Source organism: Lynx canadensis, chromosome E1, assembly GCF_007474595.2.
Source record: "Lynx canadensis isolate LIC74 chromosome E1, mLynCan4.pri.v2, whole genome shotgun sequence".
Lineage (NCBI taxonomy): Eukaryota > Metazoa > Chordata > Mammalia > Carnivora > Felidae > Lynx > Lynx canadensis.
In genome coordinates this window covers 9,948,212-9,975,171 of record NC_044316.2, presented here as the reverse complement: position 1 = coordinate 9,975,171, position 26,960 = coordinate 9,948,212, and the positions used below count along the sequence as shown (strand labels likewise).

Below are 26,960 nucleotides of genomic sequence, written 5' to 3'. Positions count from 1 at the left end.
CAGGTGAAAATTCTCAAATTTGGCTCCAACCACCAAAATGACAAAGGATGTCATCACGCATTAATTTAAAATAGGTTTTAACCTACTATGAAATATCACATAAAGAAGCATACCTTCAAGATTTTAATTTCCTTCCCAAGCAGGATTTGTGATTTTGACAAGTTCTTTTTATTAATACTTTTAATAGCCACCTCCCAGTCAGTTTTCTGAAAAGGAAAAATAGTGTTACTCCTGGAAATTATTTCACAGAAGTACATCTATAAGCACAAAGATGTTTTTAGCCCACTCATATACAGACAATGGAAAGGGTAAATGGAAAGGACCCTGAATCTCCAGCAACAGGCAAATGATTTCATAACTTACAAACTAGTACCTTATAAGACAGCCACTAAAAATAATAGATAGGAGGACCACAAGTGAAACAAAGAACACAGTTTACAACCACTTTAAAGTTATGGAGAAATGCGGATAATAAACTGGAAGGTGGCATTTGAAAGCTTGGCAGGATTAAGCCTCCTGCTTAAATTATTTTTTGAGTTTTAAGCTTTTCTCTTAAGAAAGGAACGCAGTTTTTACTACTCTATCTGATAAGTAACAAAATCAGCCCACTTAAACATGCCTCTTGCCAACAGTCAGAACTACCAAGCCCCTTTGATTATTTCCACTCTCTAGGTGCTCTTCCAAATTCTTTAGATTCTAAAACCTCGTGTGACCCTATTTACGAAACAGCAAAAGCTTTAAAAAAAAAATTTTTTTTTTTTTTTGGAACCTGCTTTCATGTTTACTTGGATTGAAACAAGAAGCGTCCGCCCATCTTTTCCAGCCGCCCATCTAACCCCAAGAAGGAAAGGTGGTACGGGGCTCGAATGGGGTGTAGACGAACCAATGCTGGGAAATGCGATACCCCCGAGTTTGAGAAAGTCTCGAGCTAACGGGAAACAAGCCCGTTTTCCGCTGGGTCTGCAATTATCGACCTCAAAGGCGACAAGCCTTGGCAGCCCAGGGCGCGGAAAAACCTAAGGTGCGCGCTTCCACGCCCGAGCCCCGCGCTGGGGAGGGGACCGAGCACTCCTTTAGGACTCAGATTCGGGTCACGTTCAGGCGGAAAGGCGTGTGTCCCGCCGGCCCCGGCGGTGAGCCCCTAAGAGCATTCTGGTTACCAGGGCTCTCTGCAAGCAGGGGAAATCAGAGGCCGAGCGGCCCGTCGGTAGGTGGAGCGCTGCCTAGCGGCTTCGGCCTCAAAACAATCCCCGCCCGACCAAAACAAACCCAGCGACACTGACAGCGCGCACAATGGCAGGCCTCGGGGCGACGAGCCAAACCGGGGGGTGGGGGTGGGGGGGCCGCGCCCGCGGCGTCGCCAAGTTTCGGGACCACCCCGCCTGGCCGCAGCCAGGCAGAGGTGCCGCGGCCCACACACCCCGGCCTCGCCCCGGCGGACGGGGCTCACCTGGCGGTGCCGCCCCCGGAAGACCACCGCGAAGGCCCCGTGTCCCACGAGGTCCCTCTTGCTGTACTCGAAGTCGCCCACTACCTCCATGGCCGCGCCCCCGGGGGCATACAGCGGGCGGGCGGGCAGCGCAGCGCGGCGGGCCGGGATCAGCACCGCGGGCCCGCCGGCCCTGAGCGCGCCCGCGGGCCGCCGGACCGGGGCAGCCGCGGCCCCCGGCCCGGGCGGACGCTCATGCCGAGAGGCCGGAGCGGAAACGGGGTGGAGGCCTCCGCGCGGGGCCGGGGTCAGCGAGGCCTGGCCCGGCCCCGGCCGCTCCTCATGGCCCGGCCCGCCGCCGGCCGAAGGTTCCCTTGGCGAAGCGGCCTCGGCGCTTGCCGGGCCAGCGGCGCCGCAGCCGTCACTGTGCGGCCCCGGAGCCGCGCACGCGCCCGGGAGAGGTGCGGGACCCGGTCCTCCCCATCCCCAGCTCGTCCGGCCGCGTCGGCCCCCTCCGCTCGGGGGGCTGCTGCGGTGGCAGCCGCCGCCCTAGGACCAGCACAACCACCGTCCCCGCGCGCCTCCCTGCCTCGCTGCGGCGCCTAACGCACACGCGCGCGCCGGCCGCTCCCGAGCCGACTGCCGGCCCTCCGCGACGTCAGCACGTCTTGTAGGACGCAGCGCCCGCCGAAGCCCGCTCCCTCCGCCAGGAAAATGAGTGCGCGCGCGCCCGAGGGAGTGGCGCCGCCTCGAGGGCGCGTCCCCAGTCGCTCGCCCGGGCGGGAAAGGAGGGTGCGAGCCGCTGGGACCGCAGCTAGTTACCCGCCGCAGCCTTTGCAGCCTTCGCGCTGGGCCTGGGAGCAGATTCCAGCCTGCCACGCCCCAGGCTGGAGCCCGCTGGGAGGCGGGCGTCGGGGAAGCGGGTCTTGAACTCTGACTGCAGGAGGGACGGGGCGTCCCTGGTGCAGTGTAGACCCCAGGGAACCGGTCGGGGCAAAGGAGCATCTCCTAGAGCCCGGCCTTCCCCGCCCCCTCTAAAACCCGAGGAGGTCGTACCGCCAAGCTGCAGGTCTCCCCCAACCCTTCTGCCTTTACTCCTCAGGGTCCCTGAAGAGATGGTGTCAGGCAGGGGTTCTGCACCTTTTGGGGTCCCTTGACTTCTGTGAGAAGCTGATGACGGCTCGGGACCCTCTTCCCGGAGAAATGTTTATGCACGTAGATTCAGTATTGAACACAGTTTCAAGGGCTGTAATGAGAAGCCCTGCTCCCCAGCCACCACTGTATCCTGCCGGTTTGACCTCAGGCTTACCTTTGAATGGCTTTAAGGGAGTTTTCTTTTCCTCCTGCTTATTGAAGGTCAAGTGTCAGGAACTGATTTGTCCACTTTTCCTCAAGGAAATGCCATACGAGACCATTTTATAAACAGTAAGCTTGAACATGTCAGAGAGAGGCGCCTGGGTTGGGCGTCTGACTCAGGTCATGATCTGACTGTTTCATGGGTTCCAGCCCCCTGTCGGGCTCTGTGCACTGGCTGCGTGGAGCCTGCTTGGGATTCTCGCTCTCTTTCTGCCCCTCCCCCGCTCATTCTCTCTCTCTCTCTCTCTCTCTCTCTCTCTCTCTCTCTCTGTCTCTCTCAAAATAAATAAATTAAAAAACATTTTTTTAAAGAAAATGTCATAGAAAACTCAGACCCCACACCATACCCTTTGGTTTGGGTATTTGCTCTCAGGTCATCCCTTACCACCAGAATTACATTTCCCACCCCGGGCCCATCCCAGAAAACTGACCTGAAGGCTGCCCAGAAACCCTAAGAACCTCCAGGTGGAATTCTGAGAGGAATCCCCTCCCTTCCTCAAACCTTGAACATGTAGGGTCTTGGATCTCTGCTCTCACTACTGTGCACACCTACATCATTCTATCCCTACTTCAAAATCTGGCCCAGGTGAATGTTAGACACTGTGGAAGTCTGGAGCCTTCAAAAACTAAAAGCAAATGAAGCAAGTTTGCACAGAGACACAAAAATTCATCTGGAGATGACTCTTTACCTGTTTGAAAGCTTCTCTGTTGCAAATCTTTAAATATGGATGTTTAAATTGGATATGGGATTTAATGTGCCAAATCCCTAAAAAAAAAAAAAAAAAAAAAAAAGCTCTTCAGGAGGCGCCTGGGTAGCTCAGTCTGTTGAGGGTCCGACTCTTGATTTCAGCTCAGGTCATGATCTCACAGTTGGTGGGTTTGAGCCCTGCATCCGGCTCTGCACTGACAGCACAGAGCCTGCTTGGGATTCTCTCTCTCTCTCTCCCTCTCTCTCTCTCTCTCTCTCTCTCTCTGTCTGCCCCTTCCCCACCCATGCTCTCTGTCTCTCTCAAACTAAATAAAGTTAAAAAAAAAAATAGCTCTTCGGGAATATGTATCTTAGGAGCTGAAAAAAATTTTTAATGTTTGTTTATTTTGAGAGAGAGCATGAGTGGGGGAGGGGCAGAGAGAGAGGGAGAGATAATCCTCAGGAGGCTCCATGATGCTTGACCCAGGGCTCCATCTCGCGAACTGCAAGGTCATGACCTGAGCTGAAATCAAGAGTCCCACACTCCACGACTGAGCCACCCAGGTGCCCCATTGGTTCTATTGTTTCTACTTTGCTGCTGCTGCTGCTGCTTTGAAATTCTTGTGTATAGTTCATGTGCAGAGCTTTGATATCTACATATGCATGAATTTATAATAAATTATGGAAATAATCCCATAAAATGAAGAGACGGCAAGATTTGGATATATTTCTTAAAGCTTTTAGAAATAGCATAACCACAATTCTTCTAAATCATAATCACAAATCTTCTGAAATTATACCAAAAATAGACTTCAGCCTAGGAATTTTATGATATTCTGATAATATCACAACATCAAGGAGCATCTTTCCATGTCGTGCAAGAATCAGTATAAAATTTGCATTTCTCTTAAAAAAATTTTTTTAATGTTTATTTATTCATGACAGAGAGAGACAGAGACAGAGAATGAGCGGGGGGGGGGGGGGCAGAGTGAGAGAGGAACACAGAATCAGAAGTAGGCTCCAGGCTCTGAGCTGTCAGCACAGAGCCCAATGCAGGGCTGGAACTCACAAACCGAGAGATCATGACCTGAGCCGAAGTCGGATGCTTAACTGACGGAGCCACCCAGGTACCCCATAAAATTTGCCTTTCTAAAACGAAAAACAGGGGTGCCTAGGTGACTCATTCGGTTCAGCATCCAACTCTTTTTTTTAAATTTTTTTTTCAATGTTTATTTATTTTTGGGACAGAGAGAGACAGAGCATGAACGGGGGAGAGGCAGAGAGAGAGGGAGACACAGAATCGGAAACAGGCTCCAGGCTCTGAGCCATCAGCCCAGAGCCTGACGCGGGGCTCGAACTCACGGACCGCGAGATCGTGACCTGGCTGAAGTCGGACGCTTAACCGACTGCGCCACCCAGGCGCCCCCTTTTTTTTTTTTTTTTTTTAATTTTTTTTTTTTTTTTTTTTTTCAGCATCCAACTCTTGATTTCGGCTCAGGTCACGATCCCAGGGTTGTGGGATCGAGCCCTGCGTCCAGCTCCAGGCTGAGTGTGGAGCTTACTTTGGATTCTCTCTCTCTCTCTCTCTCTCTCTCTCTCCTTCTGCCCTCCCCTGCTTGCATGTGCTTGCATGCTCTCTCTCTCAAAAATAGATAGATGATAGATAGATAGACAGACAGACAGATAGAATGAAAAACAGTTTCATTATTTCAACCAAGATATCAAGTAGCTTATTTTTGCTGTTGCCATAACTGTTATACCCAGACAGTCCTCACAATTTGAATCACTGAAAGTTAAAACAGCTAACCACATATTTCATAGGAATGGCCATAATATCCTGTTAATGCCAACGGGCAAAATAAAGAATATTTGCAAATGTCACTGAGATAAAATGCAAGGAACATCATGAGTCAGTTTTCCAAATAAAGCATCTGAAATAGTAAAACTCCTAAAAGAAATACGTTATTGATGTGATGATAAAGAAAATGAAAAATGTTTAATTTCAAAAGAATTTTAATCAAACACTTACACAGCATTTTCTGTGAGGTCTAAAACAGAATGCAACATCTTCAGCCATGAAGCATTTACTAGAACTTCAAAAAAGAACAGAAACGTATCATTGTGATCTAGATCTTTGCTCCCTCTTATGAACCACGTACCTACTGACCTGAGAAAACAGTGTGCCAGGTGGGTTCTCCAGAAATAGGCGCTGAGTTGGGGTGCAAGATAATTATTAGAAATTAACACAGGTGGTGGGAGGGGCTGGAAACAACACTGGCGAAGAGGGAACTGGGATGCAGGCAGGGCCACCCCAGCAGAAAGCTCTGGAACAAAACGTCACACTCGACCTGCATTGAGCCAAAATGCCCCAGCTCGCCCGTCACCTGATGGGGCTGCCCCGGGAGCTGTGAGCTCAGGCGATCTAGGCTGCTGTCAGGCTGAGACCCTGAAGGAGCAGAGAGCTAGAGGCAGACCGTAGTTCCCCAACTAAACAGCACATCCTTCCTCCCGCAGAGGTCTGGACGGCACATCTCCAAGTCGACAACAATGTTTTGGAAAATTTCTGTGTCAGGCTGTAAAATTTCTATCAGTGTCAATGACGTGTCTATTGTTTCCCAAAGAAGTATGTTTGTTTTGCCTTGGCTTTTTTTTTTTTTTTATTAAGAAAAAGAGTTTATTTTGGAAACTTTCAGAGTGCTGCTGTGCTCCATTCGTCCATCTGTTTATTTGTCCAGAAGTACCAGGCTGTGGGGCGCCTGGCTGGCTCGGTCAGAAGAGTATGTGACTCTTGATCTCGGGGTCGTGAGTTCGAGCAGAGATTACTAAAACAATTAAATAAACTTAAAAAAAAAAAAAAAAAAGTACCAGGCTGCTAGGGTGGGCCCAGAAACTACACCCTGGCTGAGCTCTGAAGCTCAGCTCCCAGAAGGCTGATTCCAAGATCAAGCCTCAGGTGGAATAGTAAGGTATTACATACTGATGTACTCATCCCTGGACTCGGGCGGGATAAAGAGTTTGGAAGGAGGCTGGAGGAGGCAGAACCCAAGCTTAGCACCTAGCAAAGGGGTTAGACTTCCTGAGAAATTCCAGGGCTGGAGGCTGAGGGGCAGGAAGGAGTGTTCCAAGAGGTTCCAAATTCTGGGCTGGGGTCCAGAGCTATTCAGGTGGGGCCGGGGGGGCGGGGAGAAGAGGAAGATGCCACAGCTACTTTCGTTCACATCTCCAAGCGATCTCGCTTCCCTTTGCAGGGTCACCTCACGTTCCTGACTCAGCAGGAGTGTCAACTCTCTAAGGCTGAGTGTTGGTTCCCTGGCTGTTCCTTCTTCACAAACCCACCTGCCCGCCGGCAACCAGCGTGTAGCTACTCCAGCCACACCCACACCCGCTCGTCCTTCCTCTTACCCAAGAGACGCGGTGTGGGGAAACTGGCCTCATCACTCAGATAGTAAATGAAGGCCCGAGGGGGTGTGGCGAGCCAGTTCCCGTCACCCCAAGACCAAGCATCCTAAAGCTCTTCCTCCTCTGGTGGGAGCTGGACAGGGGAATGGGGGAGAGGGAAGGAATGAGACAAACAAGTCTCAAAACAACGAGCAAACAAAGACACAAACCATTTCCAGCCCCACTCATTTCCTTCTCCCAGCAATGGGCCAACCATCCCGCACCAGATCGTCTACCCTAATGGTCTGGGAGTCTGGACCAAAGGGTGCAGGCTGGGGGGGCCGACCCCATGTGTCCCGGCTGCACCATTCCCAGCTGTGACCTCCGTCCCCTCCACGCCGTCTGCCTCAACCTCGAGCTCATCCCGCTATCTGGCTGTCCTAAGTGCGGTGGCTCTGGTCCTGCACTTTCTCTGGGTGATGTGGGAGGCCGCCCCTCTCAGAGCAGCCCCATCTGCGCTCTGGAGGTGATGGAACATGTCTGCAGCTCACCTGGACCAGACTCCCATCCTCCTGAACACATCAAACCCCTTGGTCGCCAGCTGCCCAAGGAAGCCTTCCTCCTCATCCAACTCCTGGGCCCCATCCGCTTGGTGGGTAAAGGTCCAGACAGGGAGCCCTTTATTCGCGGAGGTGTGCACTTCTGAAGGACTGTTCCAGTGTCCCCCGAAGCCGCTTGGCTTTCTCCTGGCTCTACGTTCCCTGAAGTCATCCTCCACAGCCATCTGCAAGGCCGGCCGGGGACCCCAGCACGCGTGCACATTGCACATTTCCCCCCAGGCCTGCCGTCATCCGGCTGCGGACCCCACATATGGGTATTTTAATAGTGTACTCACAGTGCAAAATTGAAGACTCGGAAATTGTTTAACGGTTCTTAGGGATGATGGAGCACTAACAGGAGTAGGATCTTTTTTTTTTATTAGTTTTTTTTTTTTAATGTTTGTTTATTTTGAGAGACAGAGAATGAGCAGGGGAAGAACAGAGAGAAAGACACAGAATCCAAAACAGGCTCCAGGCTCCGAGCTGTCAGTACAGAACCCGACGCAGGGCTCGAACTCACAAACCGTGAGATCATGACCTGAGCCGAAGCCGGGCGCTCAGCCGACTGAGCCACCCAGGCGCCCCGCATCTTTTTTAAAAAAACTTGTTTAATGTTTATTTATGTATTTTGAGAGAGTGAGAGAGAGCAAGTGGGGAGGGGCAGAGAGAGAGAGGGTCAGACAGAATCCCAAGCAGGCTCTGCACCATCAGAATGGAGCCTGATGTTGGCCTTGAGCCCATAAGCCATGAGATCATGACCCGAGCCGAAATCAAGAGTCGGGCGCTTAACTGACTGAGCCACCCAGGCGGGCGCCCCCAGGAATAGCATCTTAAAATCATATCTTTATTTTGACGGTCAGTGCTCCAGAAAAATGGTTTCAATGAGAAATATGCATATGAAAACTTGATTGGGTTTTGTGTCCCCGGTCCCAGTGCCATGCTAGAGGGAGAAAATCTAGCATTTCAGAGTTTTAGAAAACCTTCAGATGTTTCCGTTGGATGCTTAGTGACTGTATTCAGTGATCTCTGGGTGATGCAAGAAAGTTGCAAACCAAGTAACTCACTTTAAATCTTCCCTTGATAAATGTTGTATTTACTAGCCTGTGTCAAATAAACAGCAGAGAGAATGAAACAAAGTATCTGAGAGCAGGGAGGGAAATAATGACAGCCGGATGAGGACTTGGATCTTGTTAGCCAGCCTGTTATTATCCTAGAATGACAAAGGAGTTAAAAAATTCTATCAGTCAGGGCGCCTGGCTGGCTCAGTCAGTGGAGCCTGCGACTCTTGATCTTGGGGTTGTGAGTTCAAGCTCCACGTTGGGTGCAGAGATGGCTTAAAAAATAAGATACGGGTGCCTGGGTGCCTCAGTCGGATAGGTGTCCAACTTCGGCTCAGGTCATGATCTCACACTTTGTGAGTTTGAACCCCGCATCTGGCTCTCTGCTGTCAGCACAGAACCTGCTTCAGATCCTCTGTACCCACCCGTCTCTGCCCCTCCCCCAAACTCTCTCTGAAATAAATAAACATTTAAAAAAGTCTTCAAAATAAAATAAAATACAGTAAATGCTATTGATCCTGCTCTACAGAGTTTGATAAAAATTGTAGAGTGGGAGTGGCTAAATAAATAATAAATACGTGGGAAAGTTTATGTGTTTGGGCTTAATAAGCGAGATTACGTATTATCTGTTATCTATTACAATAGAACACTCAGTACTTTACAAGATAGACTGATAGAGCTTGTATCTTACAAGCTGATAGATCAATTCAATGGTCCTCAAAGTGTGGACTCCTGAATATTTCTGACACTTTCAGGGGTTCTGTGAGATCCGACCGTGTATGTATTTTCTTAAAAACATGAAAATATGAGTTGCCTTTTATGTTGTATTAATATTGGCACTAAAGGCACAAACGTCCCTTTTCTTACTAAATTTGTTTCAGAAAACAGTTATTTTTCATAACAATATGTTTTTTATGTTCACTTATAATGGGCTCGTTATTGTCTTTAAATAAATTAAGAATAAATCTATTTTACATTTCTTAGTTTTTTAAAAATTTTTTTTTTCAACGTTTATTTATTTTTGGGACAGAGAGAGACAGAGCATGAACGGGGGAGGGGCAGAGAGAGAGGGAGACTGCACCCAGCATGGGGCTTGAACTCACAACCCCTGAGATCGAGAGTCGCTCACTCCACTGATGAGCCAGCCAGGTGTCCCTTAGTTTTAATTTTTAATCCAGTAAATATGTTGGGTCTTGAAACTACACAGTTTGAGAACTGCTGGATTAATTAGGCACATGATAAAAATGATTAAACATACAAACCTAAGGAAGGGAATCTATGAAAGAAAAAGAGATATAGTATGCTATTAGAAATTTTAAAAAGGTATCAATTCCAAGGCAAAATTTTGGTTGTTTAATTATGTAATAAGGAAATTATTTAATGACACAAGTGAAAATTACAGTAAACTTTTAAATCTTTATTTAAAAAATTTTTAAATGTTTATTTATTTTTGAGAGAGAGAGAGAAAGAGAGACAGAGCATGAGTGGGAGAGGGGCAGAGAGAGACGGAGACCCAGAATCCAAAGCAAGCTTCAGGCTCCGAGCTGTCAGCACAGAGCCCGACACAGGGCTCAAACCCACGGACCGCAAGATCATGACCTGAGCCGAAGTCGGACACTGACTGAGCCACCCAGGTGCTCCTAATTCTTTTCATTTTTTAAATTCTGAAGCTTGTTCAAATGATGTTTTGGCTTCATGGATTGAGGATGAACAAAAAGTCCTAAAATTATGCCAACTGATGAAATAAGACGTACCAATAATTTTCTATATACTTGATAATAAATACGTCAAATGTGCTTTTTAAATCTCTGAGATTATTACACAGATTGAAAAAGGATCCAGAGCCATGAACAACATAGTCAATCTTAAAAGACATCTGCTACTTATTTAAGAATATTGAAATTATTGGGGCGCCTGGATGGCTCAGTCGGTTAAGCGTCCGACTTCAGTTCAGGTCATGATCTCAAGGTTCGTGAGTTCAATCCCCACGTCGGGCTCTGTGCTGACAGCTCGGAGCCTGGAGCCTGCTTTGCATTCTGTGTCTCCCTCTCTCTCTGCCCCCCCCCCCCCCGCTCATGCTCTGTCTCTCTTCCTTTCTCAAAAATAAATAAACAGTAAAAATTGTTTCTTGAAATTTATCTGTTCCTAAGGCCTAAAAATGGAATGTTAACAACTTGTTCTTATTAAAGGAGGCACCTCTGTTTTGTGCTGTCCCCATCATCCCTTCTGCTTCCATCCGCTGTGCCGCCCCACCTGGGATGACCATGATGGAGGCTTGAATAATTGACATTTTGTAGGATGGCTACGTGGATACAGGGTTGGCTCTGAGAGTCAAAGTTCAAAACCAGCGGGATGGCTCACGGCAGAGTCTCTGTGAGATGTCTTAGAGAAAAAATACGACTCCTAAGACCTTCAAGTTGAGCATATCTGAAGAAAGCCTGTGCCAATCAGAAAGGGGCTAGGAACCTTGGAAGAATAAAAAGATGGAGTCAAGGAGGCGATGAAAGGAGAGGGAATGCTGGTTGAGACTTTAGTTGTCTTGACGTGAGGGAGTGTCTCTGACGCGCCCGTATCAGCAGATGACCTTGGCTCTGATTCCAGCGCACTCAGTACCCCTGAAGCTCTGACTTCCCACGTGGCCTTGCGGTGGTGAGGCACGTCGTGATCTTGTGATCCAAGCATTGCAGCCCGCTGGACAGTTCCCGGACGCACGCATTCAACACGTAGTTATGAGTGAACAAAACTGACACGGTGTCTAAGCTTATTCTGTGGTGGGGGAAACAAATCATAAATAGGGTAAATAAAATAAAATGTTAGCTAGTGATAGGTACTAAGGAGAAAACAAAATCTAAGAAAGGAGATAGGAAATATGGACAGAGGGGTTCTTTCTTTCTTTCTTTCTTTCTTTCTTTCTTTCTTTCTTTCTTTATAAGTAGGCTTCACGACCAACGCGGGACTTGAACTCACGACCCTGAAATCAAGACCTAGGCTGAGATCAAGTGTCAGATGCTTAAGTGACTGAGCCACCCAGGCGTCCCAGGATATAATTTTTAAAAAGATGGCCAGGAATGGCTCCACTGAGAAGGTGACATCTGAGCAAAGACCTGAAGAGAACGAGGGAGGGAGGCTGTGATCCATGCAGATATTTAGAGGGAGAGCATTTCAAGTGGAAGGAATCACAAGTGCAGAAGCCTGAGGCAGGAGAGTGCGTGTAGCCCAGAGTGGCTGCAGCTAGTGACCCAGGGGGAGGATGATTAGAGATGACGCCACAGAGAAAACAGGCCATAGGGTCTCATTGGTCATTATAAAGACTTTGAGGGGCCCCTGGGTGACTCCGTTGGTTAAGCGTCAGACTCTTGATTTCAGCTCAGGTCATGATCTCACGGTTCATGAGTTCGAGCCCTAAGTCGGACTCAGCGCTGACAGCATGGAGCCTGCTTGGGATCCTCTCTCTGCCCCTCCCCCGCTTGCTCTCTATCTCCAAAATAAATAAATAAAAATTTAAAAAAGAAAAAGGACTTAGGCTCCCCCCCCCCCCGGGGTCAGATGAGAAGCCTTTGTAAGGTTTTTAACAAAAGAACAACATCATGGCAGCCAAACGAGCCGAAAGTTGCTCCCACCACCTCTGAGACAACAGACATGTTAACTAACTACAATGGCCGTCATGCGGCAATATAAATGTATCACATCGGTATGCTGTGCCCCTTAAATTTACACAATGTGGTATGTCAACTATGTTTCGATTTAAGAAACTGAGCAGAGATTTTCCACATATGCTCTGTTCCTACACGTGCACATCCTCTCCAACTGTCCACACCCACACCAGAGAAGGCTATTTGTTACAACTGATAAACCTACATTGACACGTCGTTATTATTCAAAGCCCATACTTTACATTAGGGGTCACTCTTGGTGCCGTACATTCTATGGGTTTGGACAAACGTCCAAGTGGAGGAAAGTTCTCTATTCCTGGTTTGCCCAAAAGGGTGTAGGGTTTTGTCAAATGCTCTTTCCAGTTTACTTACTGACAATTGAACTTTTTCTTTTTTTTTTTTAAGTTTTTAATGTTTATTTTTATTTTTTTTATTTTTGAAAGAGAAAGAGCCCAAACAGGGGAGAGGCGGCGGCGGGGGGGGGGGGGGGGGGGGGGGGGGGAAGCCGTGAGGACAGAGGGTCCAAAGTGGGATCTGCACTTAAAGCAGATGTGGGGCTCGAACTCACGAACCTTGAGATCATGACCTGAGCAGAAGTCGTACACTCACCTGACTGAGCCACCCAGGTATCCTGAACTTTTTCTTTTTTTTAATATTTATTTATTTTGAGAGAGAGAGAGAGCAAGAGAGAGAGAGCAGAGGAGGGGCAGAGAGAGGGAGGGAGAGAGAGAGAGAGAGAGAGAGAGAGAGAGAGAATCCCAAGCAGATGGGGGGTTGAAACCCACAAATGTGAGATCATGACCTGAGCCAATATCAAGAATCAGAGGCTTAACCGACTGAGCCACCCAGGCGCCCCTGAACTTTTTCTAATAAATCAATAAACCGGTCCTCTGGTGTATATTTCTGTGTCACAGCCTCTGGGAATTAGATTAAAGTGAACTGTTCTAGGGGCGCCCGGGTGGCTCAGTCGGTTAAGTGTCCGACTTCGGTTGAGGTCATGATCTCGCGGTTTGTGAGTTCGAGCCCCGCGTTGGGCTCTGTGCTCACAGCTCAGAGCCTGGAGCATGTTTCAGGTTCTGTGTCTCCCTGTCTCTCTGACCCTCCCCTGCTCATGCTCTGTCTCTCTCTGTCTCAAAAATAAAGAAATGTTGGGGCGCCTGGGTGGCGCAGTCGGTTAAGCGTCGGACTTCAGCCAGGTCACGATCTCACGGTCCGTGAGTTCGAGCCCCGCATCAGGCTCTGGGCTGATGGCTCAGAGCCTGGAGCCTGTTTCAGATTCTGTGTCTCCCTCTCTCTCTGCCCCTCCCCCGTTCATGCTCTGTCTCTCTCTGTCCCAAAAATAAATAAACGTTGAAAAAAAAAAATTTAAATTTATAAAAAAAAAAAATAAATAAATAAAGAAATGTTAAAAAAAATTTAAAAAAAAATACAGTGAACTGTTCTTGAGAGAATCTCTCGCCCTCATCTCCAGATGCTCGTGCAGTCAGGTTCGTGTGAATTCTCTAGAGGAGGCTCCCCTTGCAAAGCCTTTAGGGAGGTCAGCGGGACAGCCAGCTGCTCCCAATGCCCCCGCTCCCCATCAAAGCAGTGCTGAGGGCACACAGTCTCTCCGAGCCTCCTTCCCCAGCGGCCTGGCATGTCAGCTCTGTGGCTGACCTCAGGCAGGCAGAAGAGATTGCTCTGGGCCCTGCGGTCGGGACAGAATGTTCACTTCCTGTTGAGCTGGGCGAAGCTATCAGATCAGCAGTTCTCCGCAGTGGGGAGAGAAGAAGGAAAGCTCCTTTTCCCAGGGCCGGCAATTACACAACTCAAGTAAGTCCTCACGATCAGAGACGCCTCTAATGAGGAACCGAGGGCCCGCACAAAGCACTAGGTCTGCACTCTGAGAGCGGCCTTGGAAGTGAGATTATTGGAGGGGGTCTTTCTTTGTAATACTCTAAAGAAACCCAGCACTTCGCCCTCTTCTTCATAATACATCAGCAGCACCTTTCGATTGCATTGCCAAATATCTCTCGAACCGATGAGCCTCCTCCTCTGCCACCGCCAGTTGCTGAAGAACAATCATCTCCATTTCTACAGGGGCCCAGAGAAGTGAGGGAAATACTGAAGATCCCACAGCAAAGAGGCAGCACAACAGGGAATTGGATCTTTTTCATGCAAGTAGCATGGGGCAGATGAGCTCTGGCCTCCCCGGTGCGGCTTCTGCGACTAGCCAGAGGTTGGGCAGGTAGGGCAGTTCTCAAACTTTTCTCTCTCAGAACCCCTTCCTTCTCACTCTCCTGGTGGATCTTGCCCTTTGAATCTTTGACCTATGCATGCTTCTGGGCCTCACGCATTCGTCATTTGGAAAATGTTGGTTCATTGGGTTATCCAGATCTTCCAAATGTTGGCGCATTTCACCACGCAGGATCAAAAAAAAAAAAAAAAAAGTCAGGGGCGCCTGGGTGGCTCAGTCAGTTAAGCATCCGACTTTGGTTCAGGTCATGATCTCGAGGTTTGTGAGTTCGAGCCCTGCATCGGGCTCTGTGCTGACAGCTCAGAGCCTGGAGCCTGTTTCAGATTCTGTGTCTGCCTCTCTCTCTGCCCCTCCCCCACTCATGCTGTCTCTCTCTCTCTCTCTCTCTCTCTCTCTCAAAAATAAGTAAACATTAAAAAAAACTTTTTAATCACATCTGTTAATCAGCTCTCAATAGAAATGTCCTTTCTATTGTGAGCTATCAAGTTCACAGTGGTTAATGTTGGTTTTCCAAAAGTCTAAATTTTGCTTGAAAACTCAAATTTTATCCTTGGCAATAAATACTGTCAGTGTTGTCTTCTCGAAGCCCTAAAGGCTTGCTTCATTCATTTTCCAGAAAATACCTTTTATGTATTAAAAAATGTTTATTTTTGTTTTTATTTTTAAGCGTTTATTTATTTTTGAGACAGAGACAGAGCATGAACGGGGGAGGGGCAGAGAGAGAGGGAGACACAGAATCGGAAACAGGCTCCAGGCTCTGAGCCGTCAGCCCAGAGCCCAACGCGGGGCTCGAACTCACAGACTGCGAGATCGTGACCTGAGCTGAAGTCGGACGCTTAACTGACTGAGCCACGCAGGCGCCCCTAAAAAATGTTTTTTAAGGTTTATTTATTTTTTTGAGAGAGAGACAGAGCATGAGTGGGGGGGGGGGTAGGGGGCAGAGAGAGAGACACAGAATCTGAAACAGGCTCCAGGCTCTGAGCTGTCAGCACAGAGCCCGAGAAAATGCCTTTTAAATGCCCAAGTCTCTGGGGGCGCCTGGGTGGCTGAGTCTGTTGGGTGTCAGACTCTTGGTTTCAGCTCAGGTCATGATCTCGTGGTTTGTGAGTTCGAGCCCCAGGTCAGGCCCTGAGCTGCTGACACAGAGCTTACTTGGGATTCTCCCTCTCTCTCTGCCCCTTCTCTACTCGTGTGCGTGTGTGTGTGTGTGTGTGTGTGTGTGTGTGTATGTGTGTGCACATGTGCTCTTTCAAAATAAATAAATATTTGAAGGAAAAAAAACACCCACGTCTGAATAACCAGCTTGTCTGGTCTTTCACATAGTCCATGACCACAGCGGCCAGTTCTGCTAACAAGTCGCACGATTGCCTAAGTGCTTGTCCTGCAGGCCACGGTCATAGTCACCGTGCAGAAGTGCTTTATGCGTGCTTCCCATTTTGTCCCACAGGCGATTGAAAAACATGTGTTTGAGATTTAATAAAACTAATAATTGTTTCTGCTTCGCCAAGGACATTCTTAGGGGAAACTGGCTTTTTTTTTTTTTTTTTAATGACAAGTCACACAGTGGTGAAGAATACAATGACCGCTGGTAGTTTGGTGTCACTGTCTAGATTCCTGCTAAGATTCCAGAAGTTTCACCATTGTTTCTGCATTATCAGTGCAAATATCCACACGGTGCAAAGGGCGATTAACGTCTTTAGTGTTATTATGATACATAATTTTGACCACGTAGACCTCCTGGAAGGGTCTCAGGACAGTCAGGCGTCTGTAAGTCAGACCTTATGAATTGCTGGACGAGTCTAAGAAATCCCAACATCAACCTCTTGCCAGGAGCAGAAACCCCCTTTAGCCCCTAAGGCACAGGAAGACTTGGTTCTGAATCTGTGCACATAGGCCTGGAAGACCATTAGCTGGGCCTGATTCATTTAGAGCAAGCCCCCCATCCCCCAGCATCTCCTGAGCCATGCTCCTCGGGGTCAACCCCAGGCCTTTCCTGGGAAGAGCTTCCTCACATCTGGTGAGACAGGCCCAGAACCACCCCCCCATGACACCACATTGGATGGTGTGTGAGGATGTGCTCAGAGCAACTCAGACGGACAGGACATCAGGGAAGGTTTCTAGAGGAGGAGGCAAGGGAGGAAGGGAGCCAGCCTTCAGAAATGAGGACTTCTTTATGCGGAGTTTAGAGAAGGGCATTTTAAGTTGTAGGTGTTGCTTGAGCAAAGGCACGGGCTCAGAGGGGTAAAAGCCCACTGAACAAAGGATAGAAAGGGGTAGGTGTGGTTTAAATTCTAGTGTGGAGCGTCCAACTTTGGCTCAGGTCGTGATCTCACTGTTTGTGGGTTCGAGCCCCACATCGAGTTAGTTCTGTGCTAACAGCTCGGAACCCGAAGCCTGCTTCGGATTCTGCGTCTTCCTCGCTTTCTGCCCCTCCCCCACTTGTGCTCTCTCTCAAAAATAAATATTTAAAAGTAAAAACTAAAAGAAATAAAGTCTAGTGTTCCAAGATCTAGGCAGCTAGATCAGTCAGTATGTTAAATGCTAATTAAGGAACTTGGGAGTTCATTAATGATATAGGTGATCTTAGATTTAAGGCAAATCCCTATTTTCCTAATGAAAAGATTGTTAAAAATCAAGGGGTCAATCCGGATATTTAAACTTTTAGGAATGTTGATGAAATAGTCAGATGTCTAATCATAATATCTAATTTATTCAGTTACACATGCATATTTAAAATAACATTATATACAATAATACAGTAATACAAAATATTGCTCCCCCCATTCTTACATTTCAAGTAACAATTTTATTCCAACCCTCTACATGCATCTTGGACATCAACGTCTTCGTCATATCCAGAGCCACAGTGTCTTGAAGAACATATCCTTCAACTGCATCCAAGTTGTTTGAGCTGCAGCATTTTAAAATACTTATCTGACATTGTCATTGGAAAGTTTGATCCAAGTCACCACGTGAGGGCAGTTCTTGCCCCACCCCCAACTTATCGTGTAGGCGCAGGTTTGTAATCCTTACAACGAAAGTAGTCACTTATTGCTTTTGAAATTGCTCTTTGAAAGGCTGGTTTACAAAACCTAACTCTTATAATAGTGAGGGCATACCCCTCTGGGATACTTACTAGGTTTCTTCCCCCTCCCCCCCGCCCCGCCCCCTTTTCACGCATCCCAATGGGAGGAATCTAGAACTGTACTTGCACCGTTTGGGATTATGGTGGGCTAAAATGTGAGGGGAAACCAGAGGTAGAGCAGTTGACAGGAGGTGACAAAATCTAGTTATGGGTGTGACTGAAGAGTAAAATACGTTCTTGAGAACGAGGAAGGCCAAAGAACTCTAAGCTGGGTGGGTCATCATCATGGACAGTGGTTTCTTGGGGTGGGAATGATGCGGTGATGAGTCAAACACGTGGAGAAAGATAGCCAGGAGTGTTCTGGAGCTGGGCAGGTGGCAGAGATGAGAGCACAGCCTCCCCATGTGGCAATGGGGGATGTGGAACAAGGATATGGACACAGCCCTGGCCAGCAGCGGGCAGTCGTGAACCATGCCAACAAGAAGTCGTGGTCCAGTTGTGGGGTTAAGGGGGAGGAGTGGCCTGCATGTGTTGGGACTGGGAAGAAACAGTATCTTGAGGAAAGAGATCCGTGCAGAATGCACATGTTCTGGGGGAAGACGGAGATGATCAGGAAGTCTGTGGCTCACAAAGAGGGGTTCGCCTAGACTGCCCCCGACAGATGCCCCGCTCTCTCTCCCGTTAACACTCATCACATGAATTACCATTGTCTTCTAGGCTGCAAGGAGGGGTACTGCTTGTACCCCCAGTAACTGGAACAGGCATATAACGAGTCCTCAGGAAATATGTGCTGAAGGAAGAAATGGGGAGGAGGGAGGTGAAGAGGGGAAGAAAGGAAGAACAAGGTACCAGTGTCCTACGGGAGGGACTTGACGACGAGGGCAGCAAGGGAGAGACAGGTCAGGAAAGTCATGGTCAAGACCTCAGAGGGCAGTTGGCATCAAGGACCTGGGGGAAGAACTGGAAGAAAATGGACAAGACAGGGATTGTGCACCTTGGGTGGGATGCCAGCTCAGTCTCAGCCCTAAGGAAGCATGTCAGGTGCACTGTCCACAGCAGAGGCACAGCGCGTGGTGGGGCAGGGGTGGGAGCTCAAGACCATGGGGGCTGAGACTAGCCTATGGCCTTACCCCCAGGGGGAGACTTCCCTCCATGGTCTCAGACCTGCCCAGTGACTGAGACAGTGGGGTGGCGTTTGGGTGTGCTTGGCTCCGACATCTGAAAGTGCTAAGAGATGCGTGTGCTTGTTTTGGTGAATCATGAGTAACAAAGACTCAAATTGCGTTTCTGTGTAGCACGGGCATTTCCAATAACGGAATGAAAACATTCAGTTCCCAATTTACAGGAAAAGACTTAAAGGCAGTGATTCTCCAAAGTCAAACGTCTGGTCTCCAGAGCAGAATAGCGTCATCTAGGAATGTGTTAAAAATGCGAATCCTCAGCCCTTGCCCCAGACCTACTAAATCAGACACGGGGTTAGGCCCAGAAATCCAGGTCTTAACAAGTTCTCCAGGGGATCCTGATGCACGTGAACGTTTAACTACTGCTTTCAGGTAACGGATGGAGTGTTTTCCATTTTAAAGCCACGATCCCGTTTTCCTAGAGCATCTATGCCAGGCTTTCGTCAGCACGAAGCAACAGCAGCACAATGAGAGAAGAGCCCGTGACGATTTACAGGGGGGCCGAGCAGTGGGGAAGCGGGCAGTCTCACCGCCTGGACTCGCTTCTTCCACCTCTGAAGCCTCCGCCCCCCTCATACAAGGGCAAGTAGGCACTTACCTTACCAGCGCCTGGCACAGTGTAGGCACATTTGCTTGTGCCGGTTACTGTCATTATCGTTCAAGTCGAACTCAGAACGAGCAGACTACCTCTTGGAGTCGGCTCAATAGGTTCTTCCAAAGGCTGGGATTTTATATCACGTGCATGTAATGACTTTACACTAGCTTCTGTGTTTCTGTTTCTAAGAACTCAGTTCCCGAAACTCTGCACAGAGCCCCATGGGGCTCAGACTGATCCTTTGGCCTCGGCTAAGCCTACCCTACTTAGACTTGCTTGATGGCCTCAGACATCAAGGTGCCCACTCCTTGTTGTCAGCCCGGTGCTCCGTGGCAGAGCGACCCCTCCTTGGGCCCCCTTCAGCCTGTGGGTGTCTTTTATGGGTCGGGAAAGCCTAGTGACTTCCTGCAGGGCTTTGTAAGGAAAGGGTGTTAAATCATAGGCTCAAAAGGCAATCTTGAGTCAAAAAATCCCAGCACACAGTATAGACGGAAGCTTCCAGCTTCTTATCACCTCCTCGGTAGAATGGAAGCGGCAGGGGGCTCACAAGTTTTATTCCCCTGTCCCTGCACTGTAAATAGTGCCTGGCACTTAGTAGGCATTAAAATACTTCTAACTTCGCGAACATTTGCTAAACCAGGGGCTCTGTCATTAGAAGGAACAAAGGTTGTTTGTCAAGATGAGGAAATCTAGGGTCTGGGTGGAGCCCGCTGGGTTCTGATGAGCACACAAGGCTGGGCCCCCCACTCAGAGCTACACATAGTGTGGAGGCTGGCACTGTTCGGCGAGGGCCTGTCCTCGAGGGGCATGGCGCAGAGGCCTCTTGCTGTGGTGCAGGGAGAGGCCAGCTTGGGACCATTTAGAGGTGAGCCTGAAGGCACATTCAAGATGGGGGACTCATACCTGAAGTCAAAGGAAATGCCAGGAGCTGAACTCAAACTCACTTTTTCTAGGCACCTTGCCTGCCCAACATAGGCCCCAGGGGCCCAGCTACCCCAGCCTGTGCTCACGAATAGTCCCGTAGGTGCCACAGCGGTGCCTGGGAGCGGTGCGCTACCTCTCTTTGGCAAGGGGCTTCATTATTCCAGGTGAGTTCAGATACCCTCACTGTGCCAGAGCAGGCAGTTTGGAGGGAACAGGCTGAGGATAAATTAGTTGCATAAAATTACTAAGGCAGAAATACTCACTACCCTGTGTGATAGGCAAGCAAGCAGATGAACTTCTCTCTCCCTGAGCATGAATGCCCTCCAGGCTTTTGCTCATACTGATCCCTCCAACACTCTCCGTGGCCACTCCCACCTGCCCAAGATCCATATAGTACCATACTTCGGACTCCGAACCACTCTCAACCCTGCCCAAGCAGAGACCCCGTAAAGGCCCACAGGGCTGATCTGTAAGTGGCCTCCTAGGGTGACTCTTAGTGTGGGTCTCCTAAGTTGTAAACTTGAGGGTTTTGCTGGGATTTACTCCTACTTATGGCTCCAACCAAAGGCCAGACATCTTGCCTTGTATGTAGAAGTGGTCAGCATTGACCTGTTTTTGATAATCACTGCCCTCTCATCATTTGAAGCTTATTATGTTACTCATTGATAGAATGCCCTCTATTTCTGGGTTTATTATAGTTGCTACAAGCGGGGATGGTGCTTATCCTTTGGAGGGATGTTGGGAAGCAAGAGGAGGCCCTGGTCCGGAAGGCCTGAGTTCTAACAGGGACTTAGACCTCCCCTTTTCCCAGGCCTGAGTAACTCCTCCCTATATAAATGAGGGAGTGTCTTTCAGCTCCATTAGTTTAGGATTCCATTTTGAGAGAATTCACAAAATGACCAAGGAAGGTTTATGAAAGAAGAATGCTCCAGAATTCAGTGGTACTTTGCAAACACACTGAGGACACGATCATGAGTAATTAGAACAATCTGGCAGTACTTTAGTCAAGGTCCTTTTGGTTGCATGTAATAAAAATTCACTTCAGACTGACTTTTGAAAAGCCAAAATGCATTCTAAGGATACCTGAGGGATTAGTAGAGTTCACAGCAAAGATGGAGAACCAGATCCAGAAGCCAGCCAAGTCCTCGAGGCCACTGGGGTGGCCCCTCTGGCCCACTCGCACTCATGTTTCTGTATTTCTATTTTAAGCCTCTCTGCCTGTCATGCGGTGCAGCTCATGGGTCCCCGCTTTCTAAGCGCCCCATACCAGCTGCAATCCCAGAGGGTCTCTCTCCTTCCCCTTGCAAAACTGTTAAGATAAAGAATTTTCTTGGGCCTGTTTGGGTCAGTTCAACCCTGGTCTAATCAACTGGTGTGTGGGGGAGGGAGGAAAGGGAAAAGGTCACTGTGTGCAGACATGTCAGCGTGAGTCAGGCGGGTATCCCCCAAACAGTGTCGTTAGAGAGAAAAGGTCAGCTGCTTCAGCAGGTGCTCAGCTAGCTGTACTGAAATAAGACAACAAAGAAGATTGTAATTTTCTGCAATCCAGAGTGACCTTCCCCTCCAAATTCTTACTGAACTAGTCACAGCTCCAGAAATGGACATTGCCTCCATTTCATAAAGCTCTACTGAATGCTGAAACCCAAGGAGAAAAAGCTGCAAAACATTGCTCCCTGCTTTATCACTCATCACTGGACTCAGCTGACATTTGCTTTTCACTTTTCATCTGTAAGATCCTGTAAGATTTCTTACAGGAGTGATTGAAGACGTGGTAAGTTACAGAAGGTACCACTGCTTTACTAACACCTCTTCTTCCTTAACGATTTGCGTTGATGTCAACAACATGATAAGGATGGGGTTCAAATGATTCCTTGAACCTATGAGAGCCTGCACAGGCAGCATATTTTGTGGGCGCGCTGCACAGAGCCTGGAGCACACTGTGTGCTCAATGTTATATCGCATCCCATTCCAATTTTAAAAGAAGTCCAAGGATCTACTTTCCATCAAATATTAACTCTGCCTAGTAACTTCAGGCCACAATCTGCCTCTGTGTCCCACAGCAGGTGGGGCAGAAAAAAGTAACCAAGTCTCAAACTTGCTACTCTTCTCTGTATAAGAATCTTACAACCACTGATGTCTCCAGCTCGGAAGCACAAAATGTATACAAAGGACTATATATACTCTTAACTAAAAGCAGTAGGTTAAATTAGCCTAGAGTCTTACAGAAATTGTTATTCCAAAACATGCAGAGGCAGCAAGAGTCACCCAAAACCACATTTTATTCTATGACCTTTATATTGCTTTTCTCTTACTTAAAGGTTGAAGCAAAGTGAAAGGATGGCAACATTGTGTTAAAAGAACAAAACGAGTTAGTCACAGCAAATACACCTAATAAAACCTCAGGTCTATGCCATTCACTCCAAACACAGGGCTTAGTCCAGGAGTGGCTCGTGTCTGGGTTTTTGTAAAGCAAACGGAAATATTTGGAAGAATCAACACATTTCAGGAGAAGAGCCACGAGTGCCCTGAAAGCAGAAAGTTGACACCATTTTAAATATAATTCATATATATATATATTTTTAAAATCAAACACAATTAAATAGAATATGGGTTAAGTACATGAATACTTCGCTTTAGAAGAATAACAGTGGTGGTACACAGTACCAAAAACTTATACACAGCCTTTTGCTTCTTCTGTCGATGAAACAGTGTGCCTCTATACAATCAAATATTGCAATGGAATAAAATCTCTATTCATTCAAGACTTTCTCAAGGACAGAGGTGATTAATAATTATATATTTATATATATATATATATATATCTTTTTTTGTTTTCTTTTTTGCAAAGTCTGAGCAAAAGCAGTAACGCCTAAGAGAACGTTCCTTCCCCTCAAACAGTCACGCGCAGCGAGGAGGCGTTGGCACCGTCTGGCCAGTGGAGTGTGCTCGCCAATGGGGCGGGCCTGCTGACGGCGGCGAGGTCCGGACCCGGTAGCCGGCTGAGTGGAAGGGCAGGCAGGGGGTCGCCTACTATCCGAAAGACAGAAAGCAAAAAGGCCACCAACTGCACAGCGGAGAAGGGGGAGGCAGCCGAGGCTGGGTGCTCTTCCCGCCCCCAACCCTTGCTTGTCAATATTCTTAATTTACAAAAAAAAAAAAAAAAAAAAAAAAAAAAAAAAAAAAAAAAAAGAAAGAAAGAAAGAAAGAAAAAAGAAGAAACAAAACAAAAACCGCGTAGTCTGGGAACAAACATTTTGTTCAAGGTACCACAGGGGAAACGGGAGTGACTGCTACTGTACATTCCTTCCCACACGTATTCTGAAGGGAAAGTGAAGTAACCTGGAGGAGTATTCCAGAAGAGCAAGTCCTGATGCGCAAAGCAAAGGAGACTCCTCTTTTTTGTTAGCAGGGGAGAGTCTGGTTTTCAGTATACTGCATTTTAGGAGCAATTAAAATGTAAAAAGTGTATGCTGTCACCACAGGGAAGGACAATGTCACTGAGATGACCTATCAGCTGGCTTCCTTCCAAATTAATGCCTCTGCGAATGCACAATGCCGCTGAAGGAAAACAACCCGCTAGCACCACGCTGCCTCCCTGAGCTGCCTGGCTCTCGGAGGGGCTGACTCACCTGTTGGTTTAGGAGGCCAAAGCAAAGCACTTCTGGTACCTGCTTTATGATACTTTTAGGGATGGGTTACCGCTACAGAATGGGCATCGAGTATCCGCTCTGCGCTTATCTGCCTCCCACAGTATGTGGTCCCTGTCTATTCCAGTGGACTAAAATTGTTTCGTAAATGGGTTATTGCCATTGGAAAGCTATTAGTTTTCTAGTAATGTAAACAATACCACTTTGTCTCTTTATGACTTTCACTGTGTGAACATCATGTGCAGCAAATGTCTACATGTCACTCTGCTTAGGATGGAAGTCTAGGATTGTCTGCCATTCTTTCTTGGGAACAACAGTGATATATTCGTGAAAAGAAATACAGTGCTTTGTCTTCATTGGCTGTGTTGAAGAATCCAACCAAAGGAAAAAAGTTCTCTTATTTTTCAAAAGCAGATTCCCTTTATCTCAGGTCTTGAGTCATAGCTGAAAAAAAGAAAAAGAAAAAGAAAAAGGTAACGTACATTTCTACAGCCAGTGACATTATTACAGATTAAGAAGGGAATCAAAACCTAGTGTCTACTACATACCAGCATCCAGGACAGCCAGGATTGGACCACAGCCACTTGAGGCAGAATACTAGAACTACCTTCATTTCCATATGAATGAATGAATGGATGAATGAATGAATGAATGGATGGATGGATGGATGGATGGAAGCTTTAAAAAGGTCAAGCAACTCACCCCAGCATTACCCAACAGGACTAGACTGGCAACCAGATTTGCTTTTATCTCTCCATTTTGGCACCAGATTATTAGAACGAAATACCTACCTTTTGACAGAGTAATTCTGCTTCTAGCAATTAACCCAACAGCATACTTGTAAGAGAGGGCAAAGACTTCTATACACAGACATGCATTAAAGTACTGTCTGTAACAGGGAAAAACCCCAAACAACTTAAATGACGATCCTTAGAGGATTCACTAAATCAGGAGAGCCATAATACGGAATACTCCAACACCTTCAGAAAGAGAAAAAGAACTCTGACCTCGCCTCCTAAGACCAAGATCTTGAGGCTGAGACCCCTGTACTCACAGCTCTGGGGAGGGAACAAACATCCCGGGGAGACAAGGTCTTGGGGACAGATACACACGAAATAACTCAGTGATGCCGTGAGGTAGTTCACGTTACATTCCCAAGTACGTTTCATAGACACGCGCAGAGTAGGCGATTCTGAGCACAGAGGCATCAACATAGGCTAGAGAGGGGCTGGGCACTGCTTCGTGGAAGCAGCTCACATTCATATAATCATAGAATGAGAATCAGAAAGAGATCTTATGAGACTGTCTTGTCCAATTTTTCTGATCTACTGATGAAGAAATGGGGACTGGAAAGGAAAGCAACGTGCGGAAGGTCCCACGTGTTCACTAAAAGTGGACTGAAGACGTCCTGTTAGCCCAGCACTTTCTCCATACCAACACACTGCTGATCCCTAAAGGACACACAGGATGGTCATCTTAGCCAGCCAAAGAGGAGGCTAGCGAGCTTAAAAAACAAAATATAGCAAAATAGACGTAATATTTTAAAATGAAAAGCACACGGTAATAAAATCCGAACATACAACTCAAATAAAAAGCCCCAATTTTAAATACCTGCTTTCTAAAATGGTGCTGAAAAGAACATTTTCACGTTGTCAAACATTTGATCATCAACGATAATGGGAATCACAACTTCATACACCTTTATCTTGCTCTTTGCTATTTAGGTTGACTGAGCCAGTGGAGATAGACAAATATCGCCACCCTTACACAGAAAAAAGGATGGAATCTGCCACAGTGAACAGAGCTTTGGTGTGAAATGGCTCAGTGTGAAGTTCAAAATTAAACCAACCTCTGGTAATGACAGTGCTTGGAGTAAAAAGTTGGCAAGGAAAGGGTGATGCTGGACCTAAATTTCAATTCAAGCCCTCCAAACTACTGTGGGTTATACGGGGTGTCATCTGAACCTATTTGATTCTGATTCCTGATTTTTGCTAACATAAATAATAGAGGAGTCATTTAATGCCTTCATAATGAACATGAGCAGATATTCTCCTCTCGCATTAAGTCTCTGTGATCAACTCAAGTTAGGGAAAGTAAAACTGTTGAAAAAACTGGAATGTTGGCTTGAGGAGAGGACTGGGGGGTACGCTATGTGGCTGCCTTCAACTTTCTAACGGTTACTTGCATGACTTCTCACAGGTACTACTAGAACTAGCTGGAGAAGCTACTGAGAAACAGTATTAGCTTGTGGCAAGTCAGAATTTCCTAACCATTACAGCTGCGGGCCTCCAGACAAAGATGGAGAGTTGATCGCACTCATCCAATTCACTCCTTCCTAAAATAAGCAGTTAAAAAAAGAAAAAGAAAAAGAAAAAGAAACAAAATTCACACAAGTGGGGAAAGTGAGAGAAGAGGCAGAACAAACTTGCAGAAGCTGGAAGCAAATGTATGAGTGGTAAATGACTTAGCTGGTCCAAAAGACTCAATCCTAAAAGGAAAGTGGAAAAAGTGGAGAAGCAACCTGATTTACAATGCAGAATCCCTCAAAGTCCAGGAATTGGTGGCACCAGTATGTCTCATAAAGGGAATGGGGGCTGGGTGCAAACACAAGGATTTCTTAAAAGCCTGTTTTGGAAGTTAGTAATCTACAGTTATTCTGCAATTCTGCTCAACCAGCCCCTGCCCCGAAACCAATCTCAGCAGAAAAATCTGAGATTTTTTCTCTGAGCAGAGTAAGACAGAGGGTCTCTGGGCTGACCTACACCAAACACGACCAAGTACAAGGATTCTGTCCTGAAAAGAGGGGGATTAAGGAGAGGTATAAATAAGAATAATGAGACTTCCCTAGCTTTTTCCCACTTGCCTCCTTGGTAGCCTGGCCTTCATCCTCCAGGCTGGAGACTGCTAGTGTTTTCTCTGGAAATATGATCAGTCCAAGAAGAAAACTTAAATTAAAAAAAAAAAAAAAAGTCTGCCATCAGAGTTTCCCAAGGAGATACCTGGCTAGTATATATTTCACTTTTTAAAAGGCTGCCAAATTGTTTTTCAAAGTGGCTATAGCAGTTTGCATTTCCACCAGTAATATGGTAGGGTTCAAACTGCTCTACATCCTTCACCTGTCAATTTCAGCC

The 26,960-nt window shown here is 47.3% G+C and overlaps 2 protein-coding genes, 1 long non-coding RNA gene and 1 pseudogene across 9 annotated transcripts in view; 1 reads left to right on the top strand and 3 right to left on the bottom strand.

Moving 5' to 3' along the window:
• ULK2 (unc-51 like autophagy activating kinase 2) overlaps nucleotides 1–1,573 on the bottom strand; it is a 93,546-nt gene extending 91,973 nt beyond the window's left edge. For 5 of the 7 annotated variants that reach the window (XR_003964893.1, XR_003964894.1, XR_003964895.1 and 2 more), the window contains exons 1-2: nucleotides 1,451–1,572; nucleotides 114–206 (exon numbers count right to left, since the gene is read on the bottom strand). Coding sequence is in view for 3 of the 7 variants with exons in the window: in XM_030296912.1 (XP_030152772.1) it covers nucleotides 114–206; nucleotides 1,451–1,540 (183 nt within the window). In the remaining 4 variants the exon portion in view is untranslated. Of the gene's footprint in view, nucleotides 1–113; nucleotides 207–1,450 lie in introns of all 7 variants that reach the window. The other 2 variants (XM_030296914.1, XM_030296913.1) reach the window with 1 other exon arrangement.
• A 5,523-nt stretch (nucleotides 1,574–7,096) lies between these two features.
• Nucleotides 7,097–7,389, bottom strand: LOC115500810 (annotated as a pseudogene).
• A 9,795-nt stretch (nucleotides 7,390–17,184) lies between these two features.
• On the top strand, nucleotides 17,185–26,798 carry LOC115500414. The gene is made up of 2 exons (XR_003964529.1): nucleotides 17,185–17,415; nucleotides 23,031–26,798. It is a non-coding gene; the product is annotated as an uncharacterized LOC115500414 (long non-coding RNA).
• The window catches only part of AKAP10 (A-kinase anchoring protein 10), an 80,589-nt gene continuing 76,359 nt past the window's right edge, over nucleotides 22,731–26,960 (bottom strand). The window contains exon 15 of the mRNA XM_030294790.1: nucleotides 22,731–24,273. Within this exon, the coding sequence (XP_030150650.1) occupies nucleotides 24,268–24,273 (6 nt within the window). The 3' untranslated portion in view covers nucleotides 22,731–24,267. The remainder of the gene's footprint in view (nucleotides 24,274–26,960) is intronic.